This window comes from Bombina bombina, chromosome 1, assembly GCF_027579735.1.
Source record: "Bombina bombina isolate aBomBom1 chromosome 1, aBomBom1.pri, whole genome shotgun sequence".
NCBI lineage: Eukaryota > Metazoa > Chordata > Amphibia > Anura > Bombinatoridae > Bombina > Bombina bombina.
In genome coordinates, this window is record NC_069499.1 from 990225931 (window position 1) to 990239057 (window position 13127).

Here is a 13127-nt window from a genome sequence, read left to right on the forward strand (position 1 = left end):
TCACATATACAGTTGTACACTATCCAGTAAGTGATGCAGCAATGCCCTTCTCAGTTGACTTATTCCTGTGTTAGCCAATAAGTTTGAAAGTTTTACATTTGTTCTTGACAATTCTGACCCAGTTTAAAAATAAATTAATTAGAAAGAAGATATTCTTTGTATGCTGCTGCACAAGCTACTACTTTATTTGCGTTTAAGACAGCTCACCACTTCCCAGCTGTTCTTTTGCAGTACTGAAAACGTTCCCATAGGAAACAGCAGATGAATGAACAACCGAAAGACTGATTTTCTTTTTCCTGATGAACAATTCATGTAAAATTCATTTGTTTGTCTGTGCACATCTAATAAAAAATGTCAGTGCAATATGAACATGTTGAAACAGCTTGGGATAAATGGGCTGTCACAGGATTATCATATGGTGACTTTGTAAACCCTACATACAGCCATAAAAGACACTTTATGTGGCAATGCTGATGGATTTCAATGTGGGCTAAAGTTGTTCTATGCCTATTCAAGTGGATTGTCTAATTATATACTCAGTTTCTGATTAGTTTCATGATCTGCTTTTGTGATACCTACAAACAAATCCAATTAAATCGAATATATTTAACTTGTATAAATAAGAGACCTACTGCTGATTTAAAGGGACAGTCTAGTCCAAAATAAACTTTCATGATTCAGATAGAGAATGTAATTTTAAACAATTTTTTAATTTACTTTTATCACTGATTTTGCTTTGTTCTCTTGGTATTCTTAGTTGAAAGCTAAACCTAGGAGGTTCATATGCTAATTTCTAAGCCCTTGAAGGCTGCCTCTTCTGTCAGGGCATTTTGACAATTTTTCACCACTATAGTGTGTTAGTTCATGTGAGTCATATAGATAACACTGTGCTCACGCATGTGGAGTTCCAGTGAGCCAGCTCTGATTGGCTAAAATGGATGTCTGTCAAAAGAACTGAAATAAGGGGGCAGTTTGCAGAAGCATAGATACAAGGTAATCACAGAGGTAAAACATGTATTTATATAACTGTGTTGGTTATGCAAAACTAGGGAATGTTGGTAAGTTACATTTTCCACAGTTGTGATATTCCTTTTTACATGCATCGTCGAGTAAACGCGCAAAAAAATGTAAAAAAAAAATTCAACTCAAAAAGCCGATGTCTATTGGGGTTAACATGCAGCGGGAGCGCAAACTACTGCTCCACTAGTAATCTTGCCCATAGTGTAGTCAAGTTCCCTTGATTTTAGACATTTATGAAAGTTGAGGTTACAGTTTTAAATCTGTAGGTAAAGACAAACAATACTGTTAAAAAATATAATGATTAAAATGTAACATATCTCCTTTTCACTCCCTAATGATTACGTTAGTTTATATAAAACAAAATCAGTCACAGCATAAAACTATATTTGCCACTAGAAAATGTAAAATACTGATAAAAGAACACTGACCATCATTCTCCATCTCAGCTGACCCCATGACCATGACAGGAATCCCAATGCAGGAGGCCAGAATCCAGATGCAAACATTGACCACTTTAGCCTTGTGTGGAGTGCGGATGTCCAAGGCCTTGACTGGATGGCAGATGGCGATATAACGGTCAACACTCATCATGGTTAGAGTGAAGGTGCTTGTGAACATGTTGTAGTAATCAATGGCAATTGCAATCTTACAAAGGACATTGCCAAAGGGCCAGATCCCCAGGAAGATATCTGTGCCCTGGAATGGGAGAGTGATTAGCACCAAGGCATCTGCTAGAGCCAGATTGAAAATATAGATGTTGGTGGCTGTTTTCATTTTTGTATACCTACAAAAGTCCAAAATAGAAAGGTAAACTGAGTTGCAGGAATTTCTTAAAACGACACAAAAATATCACAAAACAAGAAGATAGCTATCAGGAATGGTCTGGAGAAAAGCAAGATAAGAAGGCAAGATAAGAAGTACAGTCTAGGAAAAAGAAACAAGAAATGGTGAAGAGCAAACAGAAAGGTCTGGGGTATAACAAAACAAGCTGAGGGACAGGAAGGCCCAAGGGGAGAGCAAAACAGGAAGACAAGCTGAGGGACAGGAAGGGCCTAGGGGAGAGCAAACAGGAAGACATGAGGGCCTAGGGGAGAACAATACAAGAACACAATATGAGGAACAGGAAGGGCCTATAGGGGAGCAAAACAAGAAGACTAGATGAGGTACAGGAAGGTCCTAAGGGAGAGCAAAACTGGAAGAAAAGATGAGGGACAGGAAGGGCCTATGGGAGAGCAAAACAAGAAGACAAGATGAGGGACATGAATGCCATAGGGGAGAACAAAACCAGAACTTAATATGAGGGACAGGAAGGGCCTATGGGTGAGCAAAACAGGAAGTCAAGATGAGGGACAGGAAGGGCCTATAGGAGAACAAAACAGGAAGACAAGATGAGGGACAAGAAGGGCTTGCTGAAGAGCAATCATTTAAAAAAAAAATAGATTTTTTAAATATTATTCTGATTTTTTTTTATATTTAAAAGGACACTGTACCCAAATGTTTTCTTTCATGATTCAGATAGAGCATGCACTTTTACGAATCTTTCTAATTTACTCCTATTGTCAAATTTTCTTTATTCTCTATCTTTATTTAAAAAGCAAGAATTTAAGTTTAGATGCCGGCCCATTTTTGGTGAACAACCTGGGTTGTCCTTGCTGATTGGACAACACTAATAAACAAGTGCTGTCCATGGTTCTGAACCACAAATTGGCTGGCTCCTTAGCTTAGATGCCTTATTTTTCAAATAAAGAAAGCAAGAGAACGAAGAGAAATTGATAATAAGAGTAAATTAGAAAGTTGCTTAAAATTGCTTGCTCTATATGAACCACAAAAGAAAAAAATTGGGTTCAGTGTCCCTTTAACCCCTTAACGACTGAGGACATGCAGGGTACGTCCTCAAAAAAAGGCAGTTAACGCCTGAGGACATACCCTGCACGTCCTCGGTGTGGAAAGCAGCTGGAAGTGATCCTGTTTGCTTCCAGCTGCTTTCCAGTTATTGCAGTGATGCCTCTATATGGAGGCATCCTGCAATAACCTTTTGAAGCCATCCGATGCAGAGAGAGCCACTCTGTGGCCCTCTCTGCACCGGAGATTGGTGGCTTCCTTCGTTGGTGGGTGGGAGCAGGACCGGGAGGCGGGTGGCGGCCATCGATGGCCCTGGAGATGTGGAGGGGGGCGGGATCGTGGGCGGGGATGCCCGGGGGCATGCACGGACGTGCGCGCGTGCACGGGAGGGCGGGGGCGGGCGCGTGCACGGGGAGTGAGCGGATGGGAACCGCTACACTACAGAAAAAGGTGTAAAATAAAGAAGGTTTAAAAGGGCAATCAGTTAAAAAAAGTAAAAAAAAAAAAACCATCAGTGAGGTGGTTTTGTGGTGGTGGTGGGGGGGGGTTTGGGGAAGCTACACTACAGAAAAAAAAAACAAAGAAAAAAAAGCCCTTTTTTGTGCAAGCTGGGTACTGGCAGACAGCTGCCAGTACCCAAGATGGCCCCCAATAAGGCAGATGGGGAAGGTTACAGAGCTGTTTTGGGGGGGGATCAGGGAGGTTGGAGGCTAAGGGGGGTCCTACACAGCAGAAGAATTTTTTTTATTTTTTTTTTAAAAACCTAAACCCCCCAAAAAGCTTTTATTTTAGTACTGGGAGACTTTCTGCCAGTACTTAAGATGGCGGGGACAATTGTGGGGAGGGAAGGGAGCTGTTTGGGAGGGATCAGGGGGTCTGATGTGTCAGATGGGAGGCTGATCTCTACACTAAAGCTAAAATTAACCCTGCAAGCTCCCTACAAACTTCCTAATTAACCCCTTCACTGCTAGCCATAATACACGTGTGATGTGCAGCAGCATTTTGCGGCCTTCTAATTATCAGAAAGCAACGCCAAAGTCATATATGTCTGCTATTTCTGAACAAAGGGGATCCCAGAGAAGCATTTACAACCATTTGTGCCATAATTGCACAAGCTGTTTGTAAATAATTTCAGTGAGAAACCGAAAGTTTGTGAAAAAAATTTTTTTATTTGATCGCATTTGGCGGTGAAATGGTTTCATGAAATATACCAAAATGGGCCTAGATCAATACTTTGGGTTGTCTACTACACTACACTAAAGCTAAAATTAACCATACAAGCTCCCTACAAGCTCCCTTCTAATTACCAAAAAGCAATGCCAAAGCCATATATGTCAGCTATTTCTGAACAAAGGGGATCCCAGAGAAGCATTTACAACCATTTGTGCCATAATTGCACAAGCTGTTTGTAAATAATTTCAGTGAGAAACCGAAAGTTTGTGAAAAAATTTGTGAAAAAGTGAACGATTTTTTGTATTTGATGGCATTTGGCGGTGAAATGGTGGCATGAAATATACCAAAATTGGCCTAGATCAATACTTTGGGATGTCTTCTAAAAAAATATATACATCTCAATTGATATTCAGGGATTCCTGAAAGATATTAGTGTTCCAATGTAACTAGCGCTAATTTTGAAAAAAAGTAGTTTGGAAATAGCAAAATGCTACTTGTATTTATGGCCCTATAGCTTTCAAAAAAAGCAAAGAATATGTAAATATTGGGTATTTCTAAACTCAGGACAAAATTTAGAAACTATTTAGCATGGTTTTTTTTTGGTGCTTGTAGATGTGTAACAGATTTTGGGGGTCAAAGTTAAAAAAAAGTGTGTTTTTTCCATTTTTTCCTCATATTTTATAATTTTTTTTATAGTAAATTATAAGATATGATGAAAATAATGGTATTTTTAGAAAGTTAATTTAATGGCGAGAAAAACGGTATATAATATGTGTGGGTACAGTAAACGAGTAAGAGGGAAATTACAGTTAAACACAAACACCGCAAAAATGTAAAAATAGCCTTGGTCCCAAACGGACAGAAAATGGAAAAGTGCTGTGGTCATTAAGGGGTTAATAGGACTTTTTTTTAAAAATAAAATGCTTCATGAGGTATACTCTTTTTAATGATGGTTTCTATTTACGATGCATTATAATCTAAAGGCTATTCATCCTGAAATATAGATTAGCTTTTAATTACTTAGCACAATGCTGCATTAATCCATTCACAATGTTATATTTCCCAGAGGTTTCTGTCAGATTATTTTGGGCAATTTTTCTATGTTGAAGATATTATCATGTATTATTGTTTTTGTATTTCTCAAAATTGTGAATTTGTGGCTGTAGAAATAACATGCCCCTTCTTTACAGCAAATACGTTTTAGTTCCATGTCCCTTTAATTGAGCTTAGTCTTCAAAATATAATATTGGCAGGCTTGATGATCCATTTGGCTCTTTTCTGCTGTCAAAATATATATTTAAACTACATGCTATGTACTGTATCTAGCATTGGTTCTTGCTCCTTATCATCTCTAAGGCCTAGATTTAGAGTTCGGCGGTAAAAGGGCTGTTAACGCTCCGCGGGTTTTTTTCTGGCCGCACCATAAATTTAACTCTGGTATCGAGAGTTCAAACAAATGCTGCGTTAGGCTCCAAAAAAGGAGCGTAGAGCATTTTTACCGCAAATGCAACTCTCGATACCAGAGTTGCTTACGGACGCGGCCGGCCTCAAAAACGTGCTCGTGCACGATTCTCCCATAGGAAACAATGGGGCTGTTTGAGCTGAAAAAAAACCTAACACCTGGAAAAAAGCAGCGTTCAGCTCCTAACGCAGCCCCATTGTTTGCTATGCGGTAACCCTTCCTACGTCTGCACTTAACACTCTAACATGTACCCCGAGTCTAAACACCCCTAACCTTACACTTATTAACCCCTATTCTGCCGCCCCCGCTATCGCTGACCCCTGCATTACACTTTTAACCCCTAATCTGCCGCTCCGTAAACCGCCGCCACCTACGTTATCCTTATGTACCCCTAATCTGCTGCCCTAACATCGCCGACCCCTATGTTATATTTATTAACCCCTAATCTGCCCCCCACAACGTCGCCGACACCTGCCTACACTTATTAACCCCTAATCTGCCGAGCGGACCTGAGCGCTACTATAATAAAGTTATTAACCCCTAATCCGCCTCACTAACCCTATCATAAATAGTATTAACCCCTAATCTGCCCTCCCTAACATCGCCGACACCTACCTTCAATTATTAACCCCTAATCTGCCGACCGGAGCTCACCGCTATTCTAATAAATGTATTAACCCCTAAAGCTAAGTCTAACCCTAACACTAACACCCCCCTAAGTTAAATATAATTTTTATCTAACGAAATAAATTAACTCTTATTAAATAAATGATTCCTATTTAAAGCTAAATACTTACCTGTAAAATAAATCATAATATAGCTACAATATAAATTACATTTATATTATAGCTATTTTAGGATTAATATTTATTTTACAGGTAACTTTGTATTTATTTTAACCAGGTACAATAGCTATTAAATAGTGAAGAACTATTTAATAGTTACCTAGTTAAAATAATTACAAATTTACCTGTAAAATAAATCCTAACCTAAGATATAATTAAACCTAACACTACCCTATCAATAAAATAATTAAATAAACTACCTACAATTACCTACAATTAACCTAACACTACACTATCAATAAATTAATTAAACACAATTGCTACAAATAAATACAATTAAATAAACTATCTAAAGTACAAAAAATAAAAAAGAACTAAGTTACAGAAAATAAAAAAATATTTACAAACATAAGAAAAATATTACAACAATTTTAAACTAATTACACCTACTCTAAGCCCCCTAATAAAATAACAAAGACCCCCAAAATAAAAAATTCCTTACCCTATTCTAAATTTAAAAAGTTACAAGCTCTTTTACCTTACCAGCCCTGAACAGGGCCCTTTGCGGGGCATGCCCCAAGAATTTCAGCTCTTTTGCCTGTAAAAAAAAACATACAATACCCCCCCCCAACATTACAACCCACCACCCACATACCCCTAATCTAACCCAAACCCCCCTTAAATAAACCTAACACTAAGCCCCTGATGATCTTCCTACCTTGTCTTCACCATGCCAGGTTCACCGATCCGTCCTGGCTCCAAGATCTTCATCCAACCCAAGCAGGGGCTAGACATCCACTGAAGAAGTCCAGAAGAGGGTCCAAAGTCTTCCTCCTATCCGGCAAGAAGAGGACATCCGGACCGGCAAACATCTTCTCCAAGCGGCATCTTCTATGTTCTTCCATCCGATGACGACCGGCTCCATCTTGAAGACCTCCAGCGCGGATCCATCCTCTTCTTCCGACGACTAGACGACGAATGACGGTTCCTTTAAGGGACGTCATCCAAGATGGCGTCCCTCGAATTCCGATTGGCTGATAGGATTCTATCAGCCAATCGGAATTAAGGTAGGAATTTTCTGATTGGCTGATGGAATCAGCCAATCAGAATCAAGATCAATCCGATTGGCTGATCCAATCAGCCAATCAGATTGAGCTCGCATTCTATTGGCTGATCGGAACAGCCAATAGAATGCGAGCTCAATCTGATTGGCTGATTGGATCAGCCAATCGGATTGATCTTGATTCTGATTGGCTGATTCCATCAGCCAATCAGAAAATTCCTACCTTAATTCCGATTGGCTGATAGAATCCTATCAGCCAATCGGAATTCGAGGGACGCCATCTTGGATGACGTCCCTTAAAGGAACCGTCATTCGTCGTCTAGTCGTCGGAAGAAGAGGATGGATCCGCGCTGGAGGTCTTCAAGATGGAGCCGGTCGTCATCGGATGGAAGAACATAGAAGATGCCGCTTGGAGAAGATGTTTGCCGGTCCGGATGTCCTCTTCTTGCCGGATAGGAGGAAGACTTTGGACCCTCTTCTGGACTTCTTCAGTGGATGTCTAGCCCCTGCTTGGGTTGGATGAAGATCTTGGAGCCAGGACGGATCGGTGAACCTGGCATGGTGAAGACAAGGTAGGAAGATCATCAGGGGCTTAGTGTTAGGTTTATTTAAGGGGGGTTTGGGTTAGATTAGGGGTATGTGGGTGGTGGGTTGTAATGTTGGGGGGGGGGTATTGTATGTTTTTTTTTACAGGCAAAAGAGCTGAAATTCTTGGGGCATGCCCCGCAAAGGGCCCTGTTCAGGGCTGGTAAGGTAAAAGAGCTTGTAACTTTTTAAATTTAGAATAGGGTAAGGAATTTTTTATTTTGGGGGTCTTTGTTATTTTATTAGGGGGCTTAGAGTAGGTGTAATTAGTTTAAAATTGTTGTAATATTTTTCTTATGTTTGTAAATATTTTTTTATTTTCTGTAACTTAGTTCTTTTTTATTTTTTGTACTTTAGATAGTTTATTTAATTGTATTTATTTGTAGCAATTGTGTTTAATTAATTTATTGATAGTGTAGTGTTAGGTTAATTGTAGGTAATTGTAGGTAGTTTATTTAATTATTTTATTGATAGGGTAGTGTTAGGTTTAATTATATCTTAGGTTAGGATTTATTTTACAGGTAAATTTGTAATTATTTTAACTAGGTAACTATTAAATAGTTCTTAACTATTTAATAGCTATTGTACCTGGTTAAAATAAATACAAAGTTACCTGTAAAATAAATATTAATCCTAAAATAGCTATAATATAAATGTAATTTATATTGTAGCTATATTATGATTTATTTTACAGGTAAGTATTTAGCTTTAAATAGGAATCATTTATTTAATAAGAGTTAATTTATTTCGTTAGATAAAAATTATATTTAACTTAGGGGGGTGTTAGTGTTAGGGTTAGACTTAGCTTTAGGGGTTAATACATTTATTAGAATAGCGGTGAGCTCCGGTCGGCAGATTAGGGGTTAATAATTGAAGGTAGGTGTCGGCGATGTTAGGGAGGGCAGATTAGGGGTTAATACTATTTATGATAGGGTTAGTGAGGCGGATTAGGGGTTAATAACTTTATTATAGTAGCGCTCAGGTCCGCTCGGCAGATTAGGGGTTAATAAGTGTAGGCAGGTGTCGGCGACGTTGTGGGGGGCAGATTAGGGGTTAATAAATATAACATAGGGGTCGGCGATGTTAGGGGCAGAAGATTAGGGGTACATAGGGATAACGTAGGTGGCGGCGATTTGCGGTCGGAAGATTAGGGGTTAATTATTTTAAGTAGCTTGCGGCGACGTTGTGGGGGGCAAGTTAGGGGTTAATAGATATAATACAGGGGTCGGCGGTGTTAGGGGCAGCAGATTAGGGGTACATAAGTATAACGTAGGTGGCGGTCGGCAGATTAGGGGTTAAAATTTTTAATCGAGTGGCGGCGATGTGGGGGGACCTCGGTTTAGGGGTACATAGGTAGTTTATGGGTGTTAGTGTACTTTAGGGTACAGTAGTTAAGAGCTTTATAAACCGGCGTTAGCCAGAAAGCTCTTAACTCCTGCTATTTTCAGGCGGCTGGAATCTTGTCGTTAGAGCTCTAACGCTCACTGCAGAAACGACTCTAAATACCGGCGTTAGGAAGATCCCATTGAAAAGATAGGCTACGCAAATGGCGTAGGGGGATCTGCGGTATGGAAAAGTCGCGGCTGTAAAGTGAGCGTTAGACCCTTTAATCACTGACTCTAAATACCAGCGGTAGCCCAAAACCAGCGTTAGGAGCCTCTAACGCTGGTTTTGACGGCTACCGCCGAACTCTAAATCTAGCCGTAAGACTGTGTATCAAAGGTCAAGCTCTCTACTACAATATAACATATCTATAATTGGGTAATACAGCTCAGAGCCCCTAGTGATGAAAATAAATAAATAATGTGTACTTAAATACTGCATACTATTATATGTGGCACCTCAAGGACCGGATAATGCAACACACTAGCAAATTAATGTAAATCAGTTTTAGGGTATAATGAGTACCCCTAGTAGAAGGATAACATAAACTCTGGAACTGAATAACAAGGACACTCTAGGACACAAGTTATCTATGGTTAAATACCTTCTCTAGAACTAGATAGCGCTGCTCACTTCCTCTATGATACTCAAACATATCAGTACATAGAACATCTTGCCTTAGACCATCCTTGACTATATCAAACAGCACAAGTATGGTGAGATATCACAGTCTATCTGCAACTAGCTAGCTGTGTTAGTATGTGGCTTTTCCCAGGCAGTGATCCTGTGCTGCAGATCTAAGTAATAGCTTTGCAGCAGTAAAAAAAACAAAAAAACATTGCGCATATAAGGAGAGCAGAAACGAGCACACTGCCACATGTAATAAAGCTAGATCCTTGGTGACGCACATAGCACACTGCACTGAGACAGCCTCAGAATCACTAAACATACAGCATTAAGAGTAAGCTCTATGGCGGCACTTTAAGGAGCAGTGACACTTTTAGCACTCACTTGGATTCAACACAGGTTTCAATGTGCCCCTTACAGCTTGCTAATTCCAGGTCACAACACAGTCCAATAACACTGCCGTCAGTGCTGACAGACATGTCATATGTACATTGGTGCATAGTTTCTCCTAAAATGATGTGTGCAGTATGGTGTCATGATGCAATGAGTGTGGTGTATTGACAAAATGAGTGTAAAAAAAGTTTTTTTTTAGTTAGGCTTTAATTTGGGGGGTTGGTTGTGTGGGTGGTGGGTTTTACTGTTGGGGGGGTGTTTGTATTTTTTATTTACAGGTAAAAGAGCTGATTTATTTGGGGCAATGCCCCGCAAAAGGTCCTTTTAAGGGCTATTGGTAGTTTAGTTTAGGCTAGGGGTTTTTTTTATTTTGGGGGGGCTTTTTTATTTTGATAGGGTTCTTAGATTAGGTGTAATTAGTTTAGTAATTTGTTTTTTATTTTCTGTAATTTAGTCGGCTAGATTTAGAGATTGGCGTTAGCCGTCAAAACCAGCGTTAGAGGCTCCTAACGCTGGTTTTGGGCTACCGCTGGTATTTAGAGTCAGTCAGGAAAGGGTCTAACGCTCACTTTGCAGCCACGACTTTTCCATACCGCAGATCCCCCTACGCCATTTGCGTATCCTATCTTTTAAATGGGATCTTTCTAACGCTGGTATTTAGAGTCGTGGCTGAAGTGAGCGTTAGAAATCTAATGACAAAACTCCAGCCGCAGAAAAAAGTCAGGAGTTAAGAGCTTTCTGGGCTAACGCCGGTTTATAAAGCTCTTAACTACTGTGCTCTAAAGTACACTAACACCCATAAACTACCTATGTACCCCTAAACCGAGGCCCCCCATATCGCCGCCACTCTATTAAATTTTTTTAACCCCTAATCTGCCGACCGCACACCGCCGCCACCTACGTTATCTCTATGTACCCCTAATCTGCTGCCCCTAACACCGCTGACCCCTAAATAATATTTATTAACCCCTAATCTGCCGCCCCCAACGTCGCCTCCACCTACCTACAATTATTAACCCCTAATCTGCCGACCGGACCTCACTGCCACTATAATAAATGTATTAACCCCTAATCCGCCTCACTCCCGCCTCAATAACCCTATAATAAATAGTATTAACCCCTAATCTGCCCTCCCTAACATCGCCGACACCTAACTTCAAGTATTAACCCCTAATCTGCCGACCAGACCTCACCGCTACTCTAATACATTTTTTAACCCCTAAAGCTAATTCTAACCCTAACCCTAACACCCCCCTAAATTAAAATAAATCTAAATAAAATTAATAATATTAACTAAATTATTCCTATTTAAATCTCACTACTTACCTATAAAATAAACCCTAATATAGCTACAATGTAAATTATAATTATATTGTACCTATTTTAGGATTAATATTTATTTTACAGGCAACTTTGTAATTATTTTAACCCGGTACAATAGCTATTAAATAGTTGATAACTATTTAATAGCTACCTAGTTAAAATAATTACAAATTTACCTGTAAAATAAATCCTAACCTAAGTTACAATTAAACCTAACACTACGCTATCAATAAATTAATTAAATAAAATACCTACAATTATCTACAATTAAACCTAACACTACACTATCAATAAATTACTTAAATAAAATACCTACAATTATCTACGATTAAACCTAACACTACACTAACCTATAAATTAATTAAATACAATATCTACAAATAAATACAATTAAATAAACTAACTAAAGTACAAAAAATAAAAAAGAACTAAGTTACAAAAAATAAAAAAATATTTACAAACATTAGAAAAATATTACAATTTTAAACTAATTACACCTACTCTAAGCCCCCTAATAAAATAACAAAGCCAGAATTAAGGTAGGAAAATTCTGATTGGCTGATGGAATCAGCCAATCAAAATCAAGTTCAATCCGATTGGCTGATCCGATCAGCCAATCAGATTGAGCTTGCATTCTATTGGCTGATCGGAACAGCCAATAGAATGCGAGCTCAATCTGATTGGCTGATCGGATCAGCCAATCGGATTGAACTTAATTCTGATTGGCTGATTCCATCAGCCAATCAGAATTTTCCTACCTTAATTCCGATTGGCTGATAGAATCCTATCAGCCAATCGGAATTCGACGGACGCCATCTTGGATGACGTCATTTAAAGGAACCGTCATTCGGCGTGTAGGCGACGGTAGAAGAGGATGTTCCGCGTCGGCTGGAAGATGATGGCTCCGGAAGAAAGAAGATTGAAGATGCTGCTTCATAGAAGACTTCATCCCGATGATGGACTTCTTCAGCGCCCGCTTGGATCAAGACTTCAGCCCGATGATCGATTTCTTCAGCCGCCGCTTGGATCCAGACTTCAGCCCGACGATGGACGTCACTCTTCAGCCCCCCGCTTGGGCTTGGATCAAGACATCGGAGGCTCTTCTGGACAGATCGGGACCCAGTGTGGTGAAGACAAGGTAGGGAGATCTTCAGGGGCTTAGTGTTAGGTTTATTTAAGGGGGGTTTGGGTTAGATTAGGGGTATGTGGGTGGTGGGTTGTAATGTTGGGGGGGGTATTGTATGGTTTTTTTTTACAGGCAAAAGAGCTGAATTCTTTGGGGCATGCCCCGCAAAGGGCCCTTTTCAGGGCTGGTAAGGTAAAAGAGCTTTTCTATTTTAATTTTAGAATAGGGTAGGGCATTTTTTTATTTTTGGGGGCTTTGTTATTTTATTAGGGGGCTTAGAGTAGGTTTAATTAGTTTAAAATTGTTGTAATATTTTTCTAATGTTTGTAAATATTTTTTTATTTT

The 13127-nt window shown here is 39.4% G+C and overlaps 1 protein-coding gene across 3 annotated transcripts in view; it reads right to left on the reverse strand.

The window, feature by feature from the left end:
• The window catches only part of OPRL1 (opioid related nociceptin receptor 1), a 68118-nt gene that overhangs the window by 21768 nt on the left and 33223 nt on the right, over positions 1-13127 (reverse strand). For 2 of the 3 annotated variants that reach the window (XM_053693147.1, XM_053693151.1), the window contains exon 2: positions 1449-1804. In XM_053693147.1, coding sequence (XP_053549122.1) covers positions 1449-1804 — 356 coding nt within the window. Of the gene's footprint in view, positions 1-1448; positions 1805-1857; positions 2029-2358; positions 2385-13127 lie in introns of those variants that run through there. The other variant, XM_053693148.1, reaches the window with a different exon arrangement.